Below are 22,960 nucleotides of genomic sequence, written 5' to 3'. Positions count from 1 at the left end.
CCTTATGCCTTTTTACAAAGAGTATACAATCATAATACAGTATATTAAATATAATAAAAGTAATAAAGTCAGGACTCAATTCCACAGATGAATATAGCCTATTAGCTGATACAAATAGCACCTCATACGAGGCGTTGTGAGCTTGTAGATTTTTTTCTACATTTTCACAAGGTTTGCTTCCGTAATATAAAAAATACAAAAAGTAATAATATTATAATAATTTGGCCAATTTGGTATCAAAAAGGTCTTAAAAGTCCTTAAATGTCTCGGGTGTCTATGCTCGGGTGAGGGAAGGCAGGCATAGGGAGGGTGATTTTGGTCATTGCGTGTACTCCACGGGCTGGGGCGGCAGCGCTGCACCTGTCAGCGGGAAGTGTTGGGCGGGAGGAGTAGGACGAAGTAGGATATAACAGCAGTGACAACACATTGAAATATGTCTGGGGAGGAATTCATTGGAATAACCAATAAATTGGGGCAAAAAGGGGGGTAAAATAATTGGCCACTCTAAATAAATAATTAAAAAGTCCTTAAATTGTAACTTTAGAAATGTGCAGATACCCTGTATACAATTCTACTGTATGTTGGTTTATTTACTGTTCAGTGAGAAAACAATCTTCTGGGGACCCCCCAACTTAATTTGTGGACTCCCAGTTTGGGAACCACTGATCTAAAGCATGTCCAATCTCAATTGTCTCCTGGAGAGAAAGAAGATTCTTATAGGAATGAGGATAGAAAGTGGAAGTGTGTACAGAGACATGCATGTTGGCGTTTGTTCACGTACGTTCCCATTCCACAAATCCAGTTCAGACAGTAATAGCTGCAGGACCTGTCACTATTAGCTGTCGGAGTGAAGGTGCAGAGTGGGAAGGGACATTTTTTATATTTCAGCCAGGACAAGCGAGGCCTGTCAAAGAGAGAGAAGGTCTGTCTGGAGAGTGGGGTTGTTTTACACTAGCATTGTCTGAACTGGACTGGACTCCTTTCCATCCTCTGACTGTCCTTACCATGACAAACTTGGCACAGCTTTTTTCCCAGGAACCACAACATTTGCCATCCCTTGCGAATTCCATGCGAAGTCAATACCCCTTAAAATTCACATTGTGCACCTTGGCACTTGATACATTGTTGCACAACAAACACCAGTGATTATCTTTCAAGCTGCCTGCCCTCTTCCCCAGTATATACTCGCTCCTGGCCGGTGCTCCGGGCCATCGCAATGAAACGATGTTAATGACAAAAATATTATGGGGAGTTGAGAGGCAATGAGCTCCAATTTATGGAAATAATGACAAGCTGTGGACTGTGGACACAATGTCCTGAGAAATGAGGGCAAGGGGACTGGTAACTCCACAGAAAAGTGTAACTTCTGTTTGGACAGAAAAGGTTGCCAAAGTACTTAAGGTCACTGCACTCGGCTGTGATCCTGCTACCTGGGAAATGAATGTAATATTTATCAATCTGGCATCTAATTGTAATGAAGTCTGTCTGTGACTTTCATCTTTCATCTTCAAATGAATGTAAGATGAAATAAAACTGGGAAACTGGGTCGTTAAAGCAGCTAACGAATAGATATTTAGATGCAACGCAAGGAAGAGGGATTTTGTAGCAGAATGAACACTGTACAGTAAATAAATACATGAGTCTCAACACAATTGAAATCAATAGATCATGTCTTTAAGATATCTAAAACCGAAGAGACCACATTTTTAATGATCACATCTTCAGAACCTGACAAAATAATGGATGATATTTTGTGGGTGATATTTTTCATTCCGCGTTCAATCAATGTAGAGATTCTGTGTTTGAGTTAATTTGCTTGTGCATCTCAATTTAACAGAGAATGGCATTGGCTAGAATAATGGAACACATTCTGCCCCTTGTCTGTTCACGTGACTCTCTGCATACATACAGTGTGTACTGTATTGCGTGTGTTAACTTGTACACATGTGACTCTGAGTGTTCGCGTGAAACCTCTGCTAACATGCACATGTTTTCCGCAGCACCAATTGAGCTGTCAGCGAAGCTCCAATGTGCACACCTTTGCAGCAAACTAATCAATAATGTTGAGTAGCTTCCACTTTCTTTCTGCCTTAAGCCACGGCTTCACAGCCACCAATTAGAGTGAGTGATGACAAGAGGTCTCTGTTGACCCATTAGTGAGTAGCCTACCTCGCACGAGTGTGTTTCTAGCGGTAGCCCAGTCCACGCTCTCTCTAATGGTCTGTTATTTTGGCTTGACTGGTGGCCCATTCTATTACGGAGGTTACTTTCCATTAGTTGATTTCCCTTTTATTTTTTTATACCCGTCTGACCGTCTTCTCTCTGTTTAATCTGAGCCCAAAGAACCACATTGACCCTGACCTGGGTCTCAACATACACCTGAACCCAATGCTGGGCCTATAATGACAGTATAAAATAAATTAATGAACAATCAGCAAAAATAGATTCAGTGTAAATAGCTGGAAATTTGGTGAAAACAGATTAACATTTGGCCAAAATAGAAGATTGACTATTTTTACTATTCAATGTTTAAATTATATTATAATATCATATATAGTTTATTGCTTTAGTGCTTAATATTTTGTCTCTATCGGTGGAAACCGATTAATATAAAAACAATCTACAAGGTCAAAGCGAGTGTGAAATTGCTACTTTTGATACTTTTGTGTGACGCTGTAGTATAAGTAGGGTATTAATTTACAAAAAAAACACAAATATTTAGAATATGAAAATAAGATGATATAGTCTCTATAACGCACAGCAAATTGCAGTGCGAGTTATTTTTGAAACGTAACACCATTTTAAGTGGTTAAGATGACATGTGCAATAAAATGCCAATTATTATAAATTATGTTGAGACACATTGCTGATTGCACAAGTGTACAGTGTACACCTTTACACAGCAAGTCTCAGCTGCTGACCTTTATGAGATCCAAGCTAAAAAGACGCATTATTCACATAATTCCAAAATTCCTCAACTACCCTGCTGTACAAATCTGCATAATGAAGCTGTGCCGTGCGTTAGATGAGTGCAGTTAATCATGACTACAATGATGAATGGCAGCCCATAAAAGAATCTGCCAGCATTGTAAAAGCAGAAGGGTTCATGACCTTTCTATGGCTAATCACAGTGCAGTATATCAAAGGTTTGTTTATACCTTGTCATACAACAACTAAGACGACCTATTTTCAACCAAAGAAAGTGTTGCAGTCAGAGCCGTGTCTGTCTGAGAGCCACACGGTCCTGCAGTAAACGAAGCCTTATTCAGCAGTTCTAAACTTCCATTCCACCACTCTGGTTAGAGCTGAAGGCCTGCCAAAGAAAGAATCACAGCCAGGTGCTATGGTGACATTCATTGCCTCTCTCTCGTAATGCACAGAGATGCCCCATGTGAGCCAAAGGACGCGTTAACTGCCTTGGAACTCCCTTGGGCCCTTTTCACACTTCGGCATGACCAATTATTCACATGAAAATGCAGGTGTGAGAGTACCCGACGTGTCGAACGCTGATTGTTTAAACCACCGCGTGATGCGGTTTAGATGCATTGAGTCACTAAATTGATCTATAAAGTGTAAATAGAATGGTCTCTCTACTCCTTTCATTCAAACATTGCTGGTGAAGATTGAATAGCATGCTGTTTTGTTTTGATGCAAGAATTGTGTCTGAAATGGCAGTTTAAGAGGGGGGGGGGGGGGGGTGTCTCTACAGGAGCTATAGACGTTTAACCCATTAGCCCATTAGATTCCCATTGGCTACACCCAGACACATTTTCTTATAAAAGTGAGCCAAATGCAATATGAAACAAGTTGCATTAATTTAAAATGTGAAAAGTAATTTGTGCTGAGTTTCAATAAAAAGTCACACATCAAATTGTGTGAAGTGGGGTGAAGTACCTAGTCCATCTAGACTTGCCTGCCACATGACGTCACCGGGGAAAGCCAGACAGAAATGTTAAAGAAAACGGTTCCAAGGTTTTTCCGTTGAGTGCATGCGTCATTTTGGAGGGAGGGGGCCCACACCCTGCATGAGACACTCACGACTAAGTGGTCACACAACTAGAGTTGTTCCGATACCGATACGGCGATGCCAGTATCGGAAAAAGCTGCCAATACTGGCTAAAATGCTTGTATCAGTATCTGTGAGTATGTCTATGCCATTCTGATATAGCATGTAATTTATCACACTAGAGTGGCCGGGCAGGGGCCCTGCCCAGAGCCCGGGCACAGGACTTTTGTGGCGGTTTCTGGACAACAATTATAAATGGAATGTGTATTTATTCCTAGAACAGTGGTTCTCAAACCTTTTAATTTCAAGAACCACCATAACTCTCAGAGTTACAGACCTGTATATAAGGGTCCATTTGGACCACTGTCCTAGATTTGTTTAAATTACACACAATTCGGTGAAAATAGACCTCCAAGCTCACAACGCCTCGCCAATGTGAGGCATTGTGAGCTTGTGGGTCAGCTATATTTGGCAAAGAGATTTGGTGTAGAGGGAAATACTAACCAGTGGTGGAAAAAGTAGGCCCTACTAAATACTAAAAAGTATCAAAGTTAAGCGATCAAAAGTACTAAGAATGTCTTTTCAAATGTCTCAAATGGATACAAATTTAATAGTTTGGTCAATGTATGTTTTGTAATAATTTAAATCAACAAAGTAACTAGTAACTACGTTTTCAAATAACTGTAGTCGAGTAAAAAGTACAATATTTCACAAGTATTGGAAATTGTACTTAAGTACATTGTCAGTACATGAGTAATTGTATAGTTACTTTCCAACACTATATTTAACATAGAGCCCTAGCCCTGAGGGACCCAATTCTTCTATTATGGTTTAAGTGGTTAATACCCACATTATGTTCAGGAAATGGGTATTGCCTCTTCCCTCCCAGTTACCCCACATGCCCCCTGGAAATGATAGGAGCCCAAAGCGGTGCAGTGTGGAGGGCCACATTCGGCACAGTAAATCCCCAAAGCGCTCTCTTTTCTCCGCCTGTCTCTCTGCTATAGATGCCGTCGAAGCTATTTCTGGCGTGTGTAATGCTAGAGACCTGTCACCGTCAGGACAAGTGATGGCAATTAGCTCAATGCAGAGCGAGCCAGGGATATGGAAACGAAGCGCGTCTGTGGAAGATGTGAGGAAGAGGATGCGGGGGGGGGGGGGAGACGTAATGAATGAGAAGGGAGACAGGAAGAAAGAGTGACGTAGAGCGAGAGAGCGAGGAGACAAGGTGGGGTCAAGTAACGGCATATACTGTATGTCTCTGGATGTGGATTTGGGACTTTGTGTGGCCATTCATCTATGACGAATGACTTCAATTTACACTATAGGATCCGAGTCCCATTGACGTCCTTTATAACATTTTAATATACTGTATATATTTAAAAAAAAATAACTAAAGATTATGTGAAAGACATCAGTCCAGTGGTTTGTGAGATTAGCTCTCCAGAGAATCAGACAGACCCTTTTCTAGACAACTCGCCATTGGTCGGGGGCGTAGGACCAAGGGATTTGGGATTTGTTTATAAACATTTTGGTATTTGTTTATAAACATTTGTGATTTGTTTATAAACATTTGTGATTTATTTATTAACATTTTGGGATTTGTTTATAAACATTTGGGATTTGTTTACAAACATTTGGGATTTGTTTATAAACATTTGGGATTTGTAAGTCTCATGGGGGGGGTAGGACCACTACCAGTTGACCTGTAGTAAGTCTCATGGTCGGGGGGGTAGGACCAAGGGATTTGGGATTTGTTTATAAACATTTTGGTATTTGTTTATAAACATTTGTGATTTGTTTATAAACATTTGTGATTTGTTTATAAATATTTGTGATTTGTTTATAAACATTTTGGGCTCTGTATAATATGTTGCCTAGGGCCTCAAAAGGCCTAGAACCGGCACTGCGCCTGCTACAGAACCACGATGGAAAACAAATAATGACTATAGTAAAATCCTCCTTATATACATGCTCCTTCCGACGTCGGGGGAGGGAGAACTGCCCTTTCGGACAGGCTTTGCAAACTAGTTCAGATGTTTTGAGAACAAGTTCTGAGACCACTCATCAGAAGTTCTGAATGATGACAATGAGAATCCTGGTTTCTAAACTGCCTCCCCCTGGCCAGCCAAATACAAATAATCTGAGAGATAAACAGAGTAGAGCCCAGGATTACATTAGATAAATTGACACTGGGTGAAAAAATGGGTTACAAAATCATGAAAAAAAACCCATTCTGAATTATGTCAATTTGTAACTTTGCATTACCTCCCTTTCCGAGAGCTTCATAAGAGCATGTGCCATGTATTGCGATTGACTCAGAGAGTACACAAATGTAACCAAAATGAGAACCAAAAGATTCAACTCGGCTTGTGAGTGAAACCGCCGTTGATGCAGCAGCTTTGGTGTTCACTCCCCGACAGGCAGACAGACAGACAGACAGGCAGACAGGCAGGCGTCGAGGCAGAGCAGACATGGTCTTGTTCTGCTGGCTCTTTGAAGATGCGCACAAAGTCTTGAGATGCAATGGAGGTAGCTATAAATAGGCTGTAGTGTGGAACACTGTGATAAATTAATGATTAAGAGGAAAGAGGGTGTTTGGGATGTGGTGTCTGAGCGGACAAGGCACAGGGTAATGAGCCGCTTTGGTCTCATTTGTGTGCTTTTCTGTCGCACACATGTTGTGCACACAGTAAAATCCTGAGTGTTAATTTACAAACTGATGAATGAACACAGAGGTGCAGAGTCGGCAGTATAATGTTAATGTGTCCGTGTGTCTTTGACTCCGAAAGACATACTGGGTTTAATTTGGCAGCGGCTGTTATTCCCTGGATTGTATGGTACACCATATTAGATGGAGAGAGAATAAATGTGCACACACTGGATAGTTGCTTCCTCACAACGGTGGCCCTGGCTGAGTGGGTAAAGGCCATCTGGACATTGGAAGGTCGCCGGTTAGACCCTCAGCCTGACCAGTCTACGTGCCAAAGTGTCCCTGAGCAAGACATTAATAACAGCCCCACTTGTGAGGCCTACAGATAGTCAATAGCGACGTTTTTGAAATGAATGGCACATTTTAACCTTTTATACAAAGTGCCCTACAATGTGCATTACATTCACACACCAACAGGCAGCACATACTGTACACATAATCTATAAATGCATACGGTACATACGCATAGGCATACATAATGGACTTTTAGATACGCATAGTTTAAGAAACAAAAAAACTGTAACACAGTACAGAGGTTTGTGCACTGCATAATATTTTGTATAAACCTGATTTGCATTAGCATCTGCATTTGAATACACAACCACGACCTTGAGGAGAAATGAATTCCATCACCACAACACTTTCTTCACGGACACAGTTCAACAACTGAGAACCCTTAAAGGACCACTTCACCACTTTTCAACTTCTCTTCCTATAATTGGTCCCCACTAATGTTCATGATAAAATACCACCAGTTTGTGTCTCATGGGAGGGCTGTGGGCAGTTCAGAAACCCGTCCACCAGTGACATCATCGATGGGGAATCCAAGCTAATATAGAAACTGCATCTGCCGTTCTTTTCCTGAAAAGTTGCAATGCAATAATGGAAGCCATCTTTCTCGCGATAATCAAAATCTAAATATATTTAAAAACAAATCTGCTAAACGATGAATTGAAACGATATTTGAAAGAAATAGACTGCATCTAATGCCGACTCCCCCTGGGTTAGTGGCAGTGTCCTTGAGCAAGACACTGAACCCCTATACTGCTTTTGATGAGAAGGTTGGTGCCTTGCACAGTTGGTGTGGGAATGTGTGTGGGGATGTGGGAATGAGGATAGGATAAAAGCTCCATAATTATGTGCACCGTTCGTTTATTTAGTTACTTGTATATGAACAGCTTTAAAAATGTTTTCTGTTTCTTCCTCAGAAATATGTCAACAGTTTAGAAAATACAAGTCACAACTTTCACAAACAAGTCGTGTCTTCAAACCGAAAATCCCCCTGTATAGGAGGGATACTGTTGCAAAACGTATTATGGTCTGTGTATATATGCTCTATTTATACTTTGTCTTATGATGGTGTCACACTCTGCAAATAGATAATCTACAAGCTCACGGATGCGACACATTTTGAGCTTGTAAATCTGCTCTTTTCGGTGCATGCATGACACCATTGTTCAGATTGTTGGAGCATAAATTAGGCATTAATCTGTTACTGCTCCGCGTTAGCGCATCACCCCACATTTGCACACATCAAAAGTAAATGTCCTGTACAATTCTGATGATATTTAAAGCTTATGGAAGCCAAGCCTTCATTTATTTATTGCAATCTGAGGATAATCCCAAAATGGGCAAATATTAATATTTTGAGTCTTGAGTTCCTGATTGACCTTCCGTGTAATTCATCCGATTTCAGTAGACGCAGTGGCCCATGAAGGGGAAGTACTGTCAATGTTACGTAAGACCTAAGTAAATTAACCTTTCCAATAATTGCATGTTCATTTCAGCTCAGAACATGATGTCATTCATTACTCCGAACACAGCATCACAACCGTGCATAATTGATCACTAATCAGTAAGCGTATTAGAGAGTAGGCCTAACACACAAGTCAATACAGCTCAGAATACATTTAATCTACGGGAAAGAAAATGTTTCTTTACTCAGTTTTTGGGGCATAGACCTTTGTTTCAAGACATTTGAAGTTGGCTGATGAGCCCCTTCAGCTGCATCATCTGGTTTCCTTAAGGGGGTCGTTGAGTTCAACACAATCCAACAACACAAGGAGCTCTCCCACCCATTCAAACACACTAAATCAGTTTCCAGTGTCATCTAAAACAAATGACATTAAATAGACTAGAATAGGCTTGACCAGGTATTTATCAGTGGTGGAAAGTAACTAAGTACCTTTACTACGTATAGCCTACTGAAAATAGCTGATCTACAAGCTCACAATATCTACAAGCTCAGGTATTTACAGTCATGAAATGTTTTATACGCATCCACCCTATAGTCAAATTGCGTGCAAAGCCAACACAGAGATTATGATGCTATTTTTGCTCCCAAAAGCTCAAAATTACAAATTGGTACAGGTTTTTTAATTAAGCTCTCAGTTGAGGAAAAATCATGATGAGAGCTCTTTGAAATGTTGAACTCTGCCATTAATCCCTGTGATTAGATCTAACCTGAAGGGAACAGCAAATCAAATCAATGGCCTCCCACGGCTCAGTCAATTTCCCTTCCTCCTTGAGTCTGGCACTCACAACTTTAACGTCGGAGAGAGAGAGAGAGAGGAAAAACCATTTTCTAAATACCAAAAATAGCATATCTTCAAGCTACGAGTTTGTATACCTATTTTCACTACTGATTATACGGTATATAATTGTATGATCATACGAGTATAATTATACAGCTTAAATTGACACAGATTTTACTGTAGCCTACTTTGTGAACCTTATGTTGTTGCAGCCATGGCTACTACAGTTGACGAAACCCCAGTGCTGGACAAACAAGTTAAGAACGGGTGCAGTACTTAGTTTAGACAGTTTTTGGTTTAGACTATAGTCATTGGTTAGACCAGTCATTAGTCCTACAACTACAAGAACCTATCTCAAACCCTCACCCTAAACCTAACCTCCCACGGGGCAGCACACCTAAACCTAACCTTAACCCATGTCTAACCAATGACTAGTCTAAACCTAACCTCCCACGGGGCAGCACACCTAAACCTAACCTTAACCCATGTCTAACCAATGACTAGTCTAAACCTAACCTCCCACGGGGCAGCACACCTAAACCTAACCTTAACCCATGTCTAACCAATGACTAGTCTAAACTAAGTATATGCACCCCGGGCAGTACACCTAAACTGGTAACACTTGCAGATAAGGTTCATGAAATAATGATTAACTAATGCTTAACTAATACATTAGTTAAGCATTAGTTAAGCATTATTTCATCACAATTCATCATTAATTCATGATGACTTCATCATGAATTAACTGTAGTTAGTTGATCATGAGCATGGGTGAAGGTGCATGCGTGAAGGTGCATGGGTGAAGGTGCATGCGTGAAGGTGCATGGGTGAAGGTGCATGGGTGAAGGTGCATGGGTGAAGGACCTGCATGCGTGAAGGTGCATGTGTGAAGATGCATGCGTGAAGGTGCATGCGTGAAGGTGCATGTGTGAAGATGCATGCGTGAAGGTGCATGCGTGAAGGTGCATGTGTGAAGATGCATGCGTGAAGGTGCATGGGCGAAGGTGCATGCGTGAAGGTGCATGCGTGAAGGTGCATGGGTGAAGGGGCATGCGTGAAGGTGCATGGGTGAAGGTGCGTGCGTGAAGGTGCATGGGTGAAGGTGCATGGGTGAAGGACCTGCATGCGTGAAGGTGCATGCGTGAAGGTGCATGTGTGAAGATGCATGCGTGAAGGTGCATGCGTGAAGGTGCATGTGTGAAGATGCATGCGTGAAGGTGCATGCGTGAAGGTGTGTGCTCAACAAAAGCAGCTCCCATCTTCAAATCCAGCCGTTTAATGGGTTTATCTGCATAAGCAGCTTTAGTAATTAGCATGAGGTGAGGGCCACCTTTGATGTTGTCACAGGACTCAGTGCATAATATTCCATGCACCACATGCTGAAGCCTGTCTTACACTTTGTCGTAGGACAGTCTCACGTGCCTGAAATACCACCAGTAGAGCTTTGTGCTGCTATTTTTGGCGTATGAATTATGAATTTGATAAGGGTTACCTTTTTAAATTGCAACAACACGGTTGTTCGTCTATCACTCACTCACTCACTCACTACATGCACTACACGCACGCACGCAGCGTGCGCACACACACACACACACACACACACACACACACACACACACACACACACACACACACTGACAGTGACTGCTTGACATACTGTACTGAATATCAGTATCTGAATGCAGTAAATCCGTAAATCAATCAGCCATTCAGTAAGGTGACGTGAGTTGTATTTAGATGGGAATAAGTCCTTGTATTTTATATGGGTTTTTCTTTTCTTGTGTATTCAAAGTGCCACCTCATTGTAGTCTGGCCTCACCCAGTGCCAGCCAAATGCACGAAATACCAAAGTAGAAGTAGATCAGCTCCATACAGTATAAAGATCTAAGGGTGGTAGCGGGGACATTCTCTTGAATGTACAGGGTTTTATGAGGGCCCGGTAGGACCGGGCCTTAATTTTCGGGCCTGTTGAGAACTCCAGTTTTTTTCCAGCTGCCGGGTGCGGCTGCACTAATAACTTTGGGGCAGGCCCGTCTAGAGTTTGAAGGATACGTGGGCCTGTTGAGAACTCTAGTTTTCGCCGGCTGCCGGGCACGGCTGCACTATTAACTTTAGGGCAGACCCGTCTACAGTTTGAATGGACAGGTATAAGTCAAAAGGGAGACATCGAAAAGGAAGGATTGATGGGGAAGGATCAATATATGGAATGTCAGACTCAGAACCCATTTACTATAGATTCCATAGTAAATACGACCTGTGGTCGCAATAATAATATAAAATAAATTGAAATATTTAAAACAAAATTGATTTATGCCAATTAATCTAATCTCGTGGATGGCACAGTGGGGTACAGTAGCTATTCACAAGATTATCTCGTTCTGGCACAGATTCGGTTAAATAAAAACTGTCAGTACTTCTTCCACCACTGGTCCTTAGTGATGAACATGACCGCAGGCACAGCGGTTTATCCGCGCAGAGCAACAATGACATCAGATAATCCCCCGGGCCACTAAGGGAGAGTTGTACATTGTTGTCAGTACTGTTTAACACATCTCGCCTTCCGCGGACACTCTGTCCCGGACCGCGCTGGCTCAGCTCTTGTGTGGAATTAAATCAAAGGTGGCATTAGGTGTTGTCATTAATCAAAGTGGAGCCGGGTCAATGTTGGGTCCAAAACAGTGAGACGTGGTGAAGAAAGAATTATGAGTCGATGGTTGGTTAATGCTCGCTCTCTCTCTCTCTCTCTCTCTCTTCACTTCTCAGTGGCCACAAGAGGTTGATTAAAAGGTCAACAGTCAAAGTAAATTAGTCTAGCTCACTGGTTCTCAACATTAGGTCCGGGGCCCATCAAGGGGTCCAAATTACGGGTCCGTAACTCGAGGGAGTACTTAAACATATTTTGCCGTGTAGCTTGGGGTCCATCCCAGAGATTAACAGGTACAGTACAGGTACAGTAGCTCCAGACAGCTACTCCACAATCTCTGAATGCTATATAGAGTCTGGAACTACACATCCCGAAAGCTGAGAACGGAAGCTGTCATCTGTCATTTCCGTTCACGGAAATACATGTTAAAATAGCTTTACATTAGAATTTCCATTTCTGATATATTATAGCAAGCTATAATGTACCGTATGCTTCGCTTTTAAAGGTAGAGTCAGTGATTTCACTTAATTCAAATATCACTTATTTTTTTGTTTTGTTGTGATAATCCTCTCTACTATAGAGTGTGCTGACCATATAAGGAGTTCCTCCCTGTCCCCAGTTAACCCCTGGGGGTCAAAAAACCTTAGGTTTCGTTTTTGTTCTCTATCCTGATTGGATGAAAGCTTGTGTCCCAAGGCAAAAACGAAACCTAAGGGTTTTTGACTGAAATCACTGACACCCCCTTTAAACGCTTATTCTGTTTTTATATTAGGACAGATTTGTGCGACTGTAACTGACGAAACGGAAGCGGGGAGCAGGCGTCATATTAGCTTTATAATCTGCTCCAGACTGTATGACGGAAAGTTTGCCTCGCAAGATGCAAAATGGTAACAAATTGGGATTGTGGAAATTAAAAAAGGTTGAGGTTCAGAATCACTGAACTAATTTATTCTAGCATGCAGTGTAAAATCATCAGGACACACACACACACACACACACACACACACACACACACACACACACACACACACACACACACACACACACACACACACACACGCCTGAGCTGGCACACACAAGTTGAGTCAAAGCCAAAGATGTACCTTTTCATTAAAATGGACAGCAGGAATGCTGTAGGAGTTAGCAGTGACAGTAATTGGCTTTTAGAAGCACTGACAACTACCCTCATTTCACTTGAAGTTCCCCCCAAAAATATTAATAATGCAAGCACAGGCATTCTGAACAGCAAAATCTTTTGTACCTTGAAAGCTATTAGCAGCATACAGACATTTTAGGAGGTAGGCATACATGTGGTCAACATTACCAGACACAAGAATGTGTTTTGTGCGTGTTTCGTGTGTGGGCACTGACCTGACTCAATCAAATGGAACCAAATTTACAAATTATGAATGCAACGCCTGTTTTATAAATTTCCAAGACATTTGAAGGATTTTAGTAGAGCAGTTCTGTCCCTTTATTTTAATCAACCAAAGAATGAATATTAACTGAAACATATTAGAAGTAACCCAAGCAGGAAATGAAACATCCACCCAAGCAGGGTAATTTCTCTTCTCTTCTCTTCTCTTCTCTTCTCTTCTCTTCTCTTCTCTTCTCTTCTCTTCTCTTCTCTTCTCTTCTCTTCTCTTCTCTTCTCTTCTCTTCTCTTCTCTTCTCTTCTCTTCTCTTCTCTTCCCTTCTCTTCTCTTCTCTCTCATTCTTAGCACGTCTTAAATTCTAAGCATCTAATTGGTAATAATCTAATCCCGAGCCAGCCATCCTTGCCCAGTCACTGTGCTCAGAGACACCAGCCCAGGGGACAGACAGAACCCCAAGAGGGAGGGACACAACTAGAGAACGTAAAAAAGGCCACACAGGCGAACATATATACGTTACGCTTGGATTCCTGTGTGTGTGTGTGTGTGTGTGTGTGTGTGTGTGTGTGTGCGTGCGCTATATTATTTTTTTGTACTCACACAAAGGAATATTATATGAATGCAGAAAGATACAGGTGAAGAAAATAAAATGAAAATAAAATGGCACAACGTTGAGCCATTAGCTCAGTCAGGTAAATTGAGTGCGGAATTTACAAAAGAAGCTAATTAAAAACCCTCTCTGTTAATCACAGAAGTCATTGGCAGTGTGGGGAGCCAGCGGTCTGTAGCCCTGTGCCCTGCTATCAGCACTTCTGTCAGCGGTTGCACAGACAGCTCAATCAGACAGCTCTGCTTAATGAGCGCTTACTGTTATCCAAAGTGCTCTTGGAGAGAGTCATTTAGGGTCCAGCTACTAGATGGCGCAGACGCACAGCTTTTTCGTACACTTACAAGCAATTTTATTGGATCGTGGCTGGCCTCGCCTTGTCATTCCTCTACTTCTCTGTGTCAGATGCACATCTCTCTTGCTACTGAGAACTCACCTCGGCTGTTGAAAGTTGTTTTCCCTCAGAACGGACAAGTCGCGAAATTTGCATTCATGAGCAACTCGCAGAAAACAAAGTAACTGTAAGTCTTCTTACACGCATGATAAGAACTCAAGCGGGCCGCCAGTTTGTCCTCCTCCTGCTTGCAACTTAGCTTGTTAAGTTGCTAGTTGCTAGTTCCTTGTTAGCTAACGCTTCCTTGTTGATCCTAGCTTGGCCTCCTAGCCGTTAGCTGCAGTTAGGCTTTGAGTTTAGCTTGCTGTTCGCTCGGATAGCTTGAGTAGCCGTTAGGCCCTCTCACTCTATCAGCTTCCTTCTGCCTAGCTTAGTCCCCGGTCATCAGACGAGGCACTAACTAGCCCACAGCTAAACCACTATCCTGGCTTCGAGTTTAGCCTGCTGCTCACATGGTAACTATCCCATAGCTACACCGCCAGCTGTCCATCCTGCAGCCCTCGCTAACTCATAGCCCTAGCTCGGACACGAGTCATCATCAGGCCCTCCTGCTTCCAGCTAGCTCCAGCACTGCTACAACTAGCCCGTCAAGCGATAGCTAGCTAGCCACAGCCCCGCTACCCAACATGCAGCCACCGATAACCTTACAAGCCATACAAGCCAGCGGATCACAACCTCACTACCTAGCCTAGTTTATCTTCTCTATCCTTTTTAACTGCAATGATGAACCTCCACAACCAGGTTTTTCACACACCTTACTTGTAATGTCCATCCATCCATCTTCAACCGCTTAGCCGTAGTCGGGTCGCGGGGGCAACAGCTCCACCAGAGAGCTCCAGACACCAGAGACCCTCTCCAGAGCAATATTAGTAACTTCCTCCTGGGGGATCCCGAGGCATTCCAAGGCCAGTGAGTCGATGTGATTCCTCCAACTGTGCGTTGGTCTGCCCCGGGTTCTCCTCCCAGTGGGACGTGCCTCGAGGACCTCCCTAGGGAGACGCCCGAGAGGCATCCTAACCAGATGCCCAAACCACCTAAGCTGGCTCTTTTCCAGGCGAAGAAGCAGCGACTCTACTCTGAGTCTCTCGTGTGACTGAACTTCTCACCCTATCTCTAAGGGAGACTTGTAATTGAGACTTGTACTTGTAATGTGACAAGAAAGATTGATTCCATAACACCCTGAGTATATTCACTTAATCCATTAAGACCTGAGGTCAAAATTCAAAAGATGTCGTCTAAATGTTTCTGTATCAGTGGTGCTCAAACTATTTCTTGGGAAGGAACCCCAAACTTATATGTAATTGGCCGCGACCGCAATCTGAAAATATGTTGTTCCAGGGACCCCCAAGAAGATTTTGAGTTAAAAACTTTCACTCTGAAAGAATATATATTCAAAGATTTGCGCCACATTTTCACGATTTTTCAAAAATAGCAGATCTACAAGCACATAGCGCAGCACCGTTTTCAAGTATAGTAGGCCTATAACATAATGCTTAAAACACCAAAAGGGGTTCCCGTCCAGAATGGGTTAAACTCTGAGACTGTGAGAGTTACAGACTTGTATAGGGGTTCAATTGGTTACTTACAGTGTGGATATTGCAACGGTGTGGATATTGCAAGCAGGCCCTCAACCAACTAATTGGCAAAACACCAAGATTTTAATCTTAAAAAGTAACAAAGAAAAGTCATGGTATTTTTCTTTCCAACTTAAAAAAAAAGAGTTTTCATTGTGATAGCGATCAATATAAACGTAATGTTAGTTCTCTTAACAAGGTAGCTGATAGAGATCTTCAAGTGGGCCTGGATCCAGATAGTGTCGACGACCATGGGTCTTCTATATGTTCTAGTGAATGCTGCGCTCCGCTCAAAGAATTATAGTGTATAGTAAAAAAAAAAAAGACAATTGCAATGGAGATTGAACTAATTTTTCTGTTACAGAGATCTAATTGTTAATTTGGAAATTAAGAAATGAATTCTGGATCAATATACTGATGAACAGAGCATAACGTTAACTTGAATCCAGCATCTCTCCATGCGTGGGCTCATCTGAGCCATCTGAGCAGCCATCTGCTGGGTGAAGCAGTAACATAAATTCCACCTCCCCAGGGACCCAGAATATATTCCCTTTCCTTTCCGATATCTTTAGGATGAGATATACATCTTCAACCTTATCTTAAAGTGAGCAGCAGTCAGGAATAGGAACTAGATCGTGAATGATCCCTGAATATGCAGCATCTAATTTTACACAGCACATGATTGGTACAACAACGATATGTGCTGGATGTATCAAGATACAGTAACATGCCGAAATGTGCACGGAGGATGTAACTGAAAAGTATTGCCTTTTCACTTGAAGGACCCCCAGTTTGATGAACATAAGGCCACGTACCTAAACAAAAGGAGAAGGGGGCTCTCGGGGGAATCAAGAGGTTGTTGGTTCGACCCTCAACCCGCCCAGTACAGTGTCCCTGAGCATGACACCCCCTCCCCCACCACCACCACCCCTGCATGCACTACACCCGGGAGCTGTAAAGACTCCCCTTCCAGCCACACCTTCCACAAGGACCTGCAATGGCATAGAGTCCACAGCAGGGACTGTAGCATAGAGTCCACAGCAGGGACTGTAGCATAGAGTCCACAGCAGGGACTGTAGCATAGAGTCCACAGCAGGGACTGAAGCATAGAGTCCACAGCAGGGACTGAAGCATAGAGTCCACAGCAGGGACTGTAGCATAGAGTCCACAGCAGGGACTGTAGCATAGAGTCCACAGCAGGGACTGAAGCATAGAGTCCACAGCAGGGACTGTAGCATAGAGTCCACAGCAGGGACTGAAGCATAGAGTCCACAGCAGGGACTGTAGCATAGAGTCCACAGCAGGGACTGAAGCACAGAGTCCACAGCAGGGACTGAAGCATAGAGTCCACAGCAGGGACTGAAGCATAGAGTCCACAGCAGGGACTGAAGCATAGAGTCCACAGCAGGGACTGAAGCATAGAGTCCACAGCAGGGACTGTAGCATAGAGTCCACAGCAGGGACTGTAGCATAGAGTCCACAGCAGGGACTGTAGCATAGAGTCCACAGCAGGGACTGTAGCATAGAGTCCACAGCAGGGACTGTAGCATAGAGTCCACAGCAGGGACTGAAGCATAGAGTCCACAGCAGGGACTGTAGCATAGAGTCCACAGCAGGGACTGTAGCATAGAGTCCACAGCAGGGACTGTAGCATAGAGTCCACAGCAGGGACTGTAGCATAGAGTCCACAGCAGGGACTGTAGCATAGAGTCCACAGCAGGGACTGTAGCATAGAGTCCACAGCAGGGACTGTAGCATAGAGTCCACAGCAGGGACTGTAGCATAGAGTCCACAGCAGGGACTGTAGCATAGAGTCCACAGCAGGGACTGTAGCATAGAGTCCACAGCAGGGACTGTAGCATAGAGTCCACAGCAGGGACTGAAGCATAGAGTCCACAGCAGGGACTGTAGCATAGAGTCCACAGCAGGGACTGAAGCATAGAGTCCACAGCAGGGACTGTAGCATAGAGTCCACAGCAGGGACTGTAGCATAGAGTCCACAGCAGGGACTGAAGCATAGAGTCCACAGCAGGGACTGTAGCATAGAGTCCACAGCAGGGACTGTAGCATAGAGTCCACAGCAGGGACTGTAGGAAAGAGTCCACAGCAGGGACTGTAGCATAGAGTCCACAGCAGGGACTGTAGGAAAAAGAAACAACTAATTTTCTTTCAGCACTATAGCAAGTCTGTGCCCTTGGCTGGCGTGGGGGTGAGGGGTGGTTGGGGGACAGCATGCTGCCCTTTCCTCCTCCCTCATCCTCTCCCTGTATAAGAAATACACTCGTCAACTCTGAACATTGAGTGAAATCTGAATTGAATTAATACTCAGTGTTTTTTTACTGTGCACGTGACGAGTAATACTGACTTGTAAGAGTCTGTTGTTGTGTTGTACACTCTCAGTCTGTTGTTGTGTTGTACACTCTCAGAGTCTGTTGTTGTGTTGTACACTCTCAGAGTCTGTTGTTGTGTTGTACACTCTCAGAGGAACAATAGAGTCTGTTGTTGTGTTGTACACTCTCAGAGGAACAATATGAACACTTTACTGTGCACCACAAAGCCTGAGAGGCTATAGTACTTATAGCAGCATGACGAATGTGAGACACAAGGAGACAAGGAGAGAGAGATACAGACAGACAGACAGACAGACAGACAGACAGACAGACAGACAGACAGACAGACAGACAGACAGACAGACAGACAGACGGACAGACGGACAGACGTGGAGCTGAGGGAGAGAAAGAAGAATGCACACAGAGCAGTGAAATGAACAGAGACATGCAGGCAGAGAGAGAGACAGAGACAGAGCTAGAGAGAGAGAGAGAAATAAGAAAGCAGTAAAGCTTTAGGCTGCAGGCAATCTATATGAGCTCTGGGAGGTGTGTGTGTGTGTGTGTGTGTGTGTGTGTGGGGGGGGGGGGGTAACATTAATCTCGTGCTCTTCCAGGGGGCTCGGCAGTGGGAGCGACGTGGCTGCCATAGCTTTGCAACTGTTTGTCTGAGTTATGACCGGGCCCCCTCCCCAGGCCCCCCTCCCCAGGCCCCCCTCCCCAGGCCCCCCTCCCCAGGCCAAGCACAAGATAGCTACATCTCCCCTGCTGATTTGCTCATAAATTCAGCCAGTGTCACCAAAGATCCTACAGGGCCCGTTGTTCTGCGGGCAGCTTACGGAACATGGATGATGAGAGAGCCACGGCCGGCTTGTTTTATGTCTTGTTTAGATGACGGACAGAAACAACAAATCATACCGTGCTGCTGTTATTGTGGCAATTATGTGACTATACAGTGTGTGTTCTGTTTGCATGCTTATTAAAGCCTCAATTGGGTCTGTGTTATGAAACAATCGATGCTGAAAAATGTGCTTAGACCAGCATGTGAGCCAGAGGTCCCCTCCTTAACCAAGCCATTCTGTTGAAAAATGCTTACAGTCCAGAAATTACTGTAAGCATTAGCACTCACTGTTGACAATTACCCTCTCGCATCCCCGGAGTTCATGGCGTGAACCTTTGTCCCTGGTTGACACATGTGAGTGTGTGCATTTATATCAATGCAGGGCAAGCATGCCTGTGCAGTGTGCACACAGTCACACGCACGCACACACTCTGTCTCTCTATACACACACACACACACACACACACACACACACACACACACACACACACACACACACACACACACACTGATGCGTATAGGCTACTCTGTCCTCTGAGCTCAGGGTAGTTTACAAGCATTACAAAGGCTTACTGTAGGGTTAGGACTTGTTATGCAAGGTAACTGACCCTATTGTGTTCCCTGATGCCTCCCACATGGATTAATCTCAGGACTAGACAGGTAGTGAGACACAAGACCATGATGTCCCTACATCACATTTCACCGGCTGCCACTATAGCAAAAAATAAATGTAAACTGGGGTTTGAAAAAAAAAGTGTCTGGATCTGGACCATGACAAAACATTTATTATAGTTATTTATGATAAAGACATCAAAACATGACATTCCCCTGTTTCAGCAACAACAACATATATAGCCCATTTCGGAACCCGCCGCCAGCACAAATACAAAAAAAGGTACAGTAGGCTAAGCAACGACAGAGCTGTTAATGTCCCTACCTTGGATTCTGGTTGGCTGGGAACAGTAGCCTGGGACCGCTGCAGGTCCCGATGCTGTGGCTCGTTCTCCTCGCTGATCTCCGTCATGTCGAAAGGGGCTAAACACTAAATGCTGCTGCTACATTCATCGTCCATATGATGGTCGCACATGAAGGCAAAGTTTCGAGCGTCAATACTTAGATTTGACCAACCGGCGTCCATCCAGTGTTTAGATTCTGCATGGGAGCGCAGCGCCGCGCGGCTCCACAACTGTGCTCCGTGCTTCAACACTTTGATAATTGGAACATAATGTATCCTCGCCTCGTGAAACAATTCAATATTTAAGTAGTAGTATAGGCTACAGCTATACGCTTGTGTGGCTAACAGCATTTGATAAATACCCGACGACTCAAAGCGACCATGAGTGTATACATTCACGTGTATTATGATTTATCCATCCATTCTTCTCACTCCGTCGTGGATGCTTACGTTCGCAAACTGCCAGCCGGCGCTCCGACCGACACGCGTTTTTTCACTCAAACTTTGGTTGAGTCTGGAACGGTGCTCTGTGTCTGGCCGCTATTGGACCAGACGCGCTACGATGCATCCACAGTTCCACACGTCACGGACCGGCTGAAAAAGATCATGACGCTCGCAGCAGAGCAGAGGGTGGTACAACTTCGCCGCAGGCGTGTGTGTGTGTGTGTGTGTGTGTGTGTGTGTGTGTGTGTGTGTGTGTGTGTGCGTGCGTGTTGGGGGGTGGGGGGGTGCATACACGTGGTGAGGTGCAAGCAAGCGTGCAAGCGTGCTGCAGTCTATGTATGTAAGCAAAACTGATCATGAGAGTTGGGTTATAAAAACCAAAGTCACAACGGCTGCATGTTTCAACATGGTCCTGAAACTGATTCAGCACCACGGACAGCGCCTGAGTCACTGAGCCTCTCTCCCCTATTTCCCCTCAACGTTTTTATGGCCGTTCGTTCCCTAAAGATGAATGGCGCAGATAAAACTGTCGACCAGGCTCTGAAGAACTAAATTAGCTGTTAGGCATACAGTAATACAGCAGACATTTTGGTCACATTTTTGGTATTGACATGGCCATGGCACAGACAGTCTGGAAGAAGTAGGCTACTATAAAGCAGCAACACCTAGAAATACTCAACATAGAGTAAAAGAGCAAAAGCATTTGCATGAAAATATAGCCTATACTTACATTGCCAAACTTAAAAATTGTCATTAATTAGTATGGCCCATTTCACAATATTATGGGATTGTAATTAGTGCATTAATGTGATCATCACTTTAATATTGTAACTGGTAGGTGGGTCTCATTTTAACTATAGTGTTGCTGGGTAGCTTAATGTATAATAATCATAATGTAACAATAAATCTGTTTTGAATTAATAAGCTATATCTGTGAAGTACCATAGTGTCAAAAGCTGTCAAATAATTGCAGGGAAGCAAAGAAATATTTCAAATGAAAAGTATACAACATTTCAATTACTCAAGTAAATTCAAAAGTACTTCATAATTGTCCTTAAATGCAGTACTTGAGTAAATGTACTTATGTTACTTTCCACCATGACTGCAGACTGAGATACATACAGTACAACCCGATCTTTAATGACAATCTAACTATACAATTCGAAACGACACATTGCTTATTGCAATATGAATATGTGATAAGATGTTTATTCCTTGCTGAGTGGAGATTATATGTTCTTGAGTGTACATTGTGTTCTATTGTCTGAGTGACGGTTGATAAAAAATAGTTCTGACTGGCTCAACAATAGTTGGACAGAGTGCTAAAGGCTGCTGCCATTCTCTGTTAAAACTGATTTATACCATGTTTGACGACGGCGTTTCACATCAGAAATTGCGGATGTACTATAGCTCAGACTTGCAGATCTACTATTTCCGGCACAGTGAGTAAAATTAGGCTCGTGGTAGCCGACAGAAAGTATAAGAAATAATAGCAATAGTCCTTAAATGAGGCAAGGATGGAATATGCAAATTAGAAACATCAATGTTTATTCAGTGCTTCTATTCAGTGATTTTATTTTTGTATTTCTGCTACTTTTTTTCTACACTGCATGCGTTTTCATCTTCATGCATGCACGCACCAACACATATGCACGCAAGCATACACACACACACACACACACACACACACACACACACCAAGACATGGAGGCATTGTCTGCATTATATGAAGAGAAAAACAGAAAAAAAAGGAGAGACACACAGACACAAAAATATCTCATTATGTGAACAGGCACTCAAAGCACACACACACACACACACACACACACACACACACACACGCGCCACATGCACAACACGTTTTACATGTCCCCATGTCCAGGGTTTGTGGCTAACGTTTCATGACAACAAAAGCCGCCTGTAATTTGGAGGTTATAATGAGTGTTATATTAAGGAGAGCAGGCAGAGTACTTATAAAATGTGTCAATTCAGACACTTTCGTTACTTTAGCGGGTCGACAAGACCTTTTCCTTTCAACACGAAACGTGTGAGGCAGGCGTGTGTGTGCTATAACAGGTACCGCACGCCTCTAGCACACACTAGAGTAACATAAATAGCCACACTGTGTATGAGCTCTGTAAAGACTTACATTAGAGGCGGGTGGCGACTTGTTCTCACGTTCACTCTGCAGCTAAATGCGGCCTGTCACTCCACGTGGGACTCAAGTGCTATAAATGTTACTGTATGTTCATTGTTCACACACGATTTAGAGTAGGCCTATAGGTAGTACACACTGTACACCAGGGGTGCCCAAAATAGATTGCGATCTACCAGTAGATCACAAAGGCTGTGCAGGTAGATCACAGCATGGCATGGTCCTAAAAATATATTTAATTTAAATAGGCTATTTAAAAAAATTACTTTTGGGAGCTGACACTTGAATTAAGGTGACTTGTCAGCTCAAACACACAAGGCAATACTTTGTTTTCACGATTGTTGGGCAGCCACAAACGTCAGTAGCATTACAAAGTAAAACAAAAACTAAAAA

The 22,960-nt window shown here is 43.3% G+C and overlaps 1 protein-coding gene across 1 annotated transcript in view; it reads right to left on the bottom strand.

The window, feature by feature from the left end:
- The window catches only part of LOC308333510 (SH3 and cysteine-rich domain-containing protein 2-like), a gene marked incomplete at both ends in the record, with an annotated part of 43,381 nt that extends 23,344 nt beyond the window's left edge, over positions 1-20,037 (bottom strand). Inside the window, one exon of the mRNA XM_080789966.1 lies at positions 19,951-20,037. Coding sequence (XP_080646092.1) covers positions 19,951-20,037 — 87 coding nt within the window. The remainder of the gene's footprint in view (positions 1-19,950) is intronic.
- Positions 20,038-22,960: the final 2,923 nt, after the last annotated feature.

This window comes from Protomyctophum bolini (genome assembly GCF_963924005.1).
Source record: "Protomyctophum bolini genome assembly, chromosome: 18".
NCBI classification, from domain to species: Eukaryota; Metazoa; Chordata; class Actinopteri; order Myctophiformes; family Myctophidae; genus Protomyctophum; species Protomyctophum bolini.
Note: the sequence above shows the minus strand (reverse complement) of the source record. Positions and strands in the feature narration are given on the sequence as shown.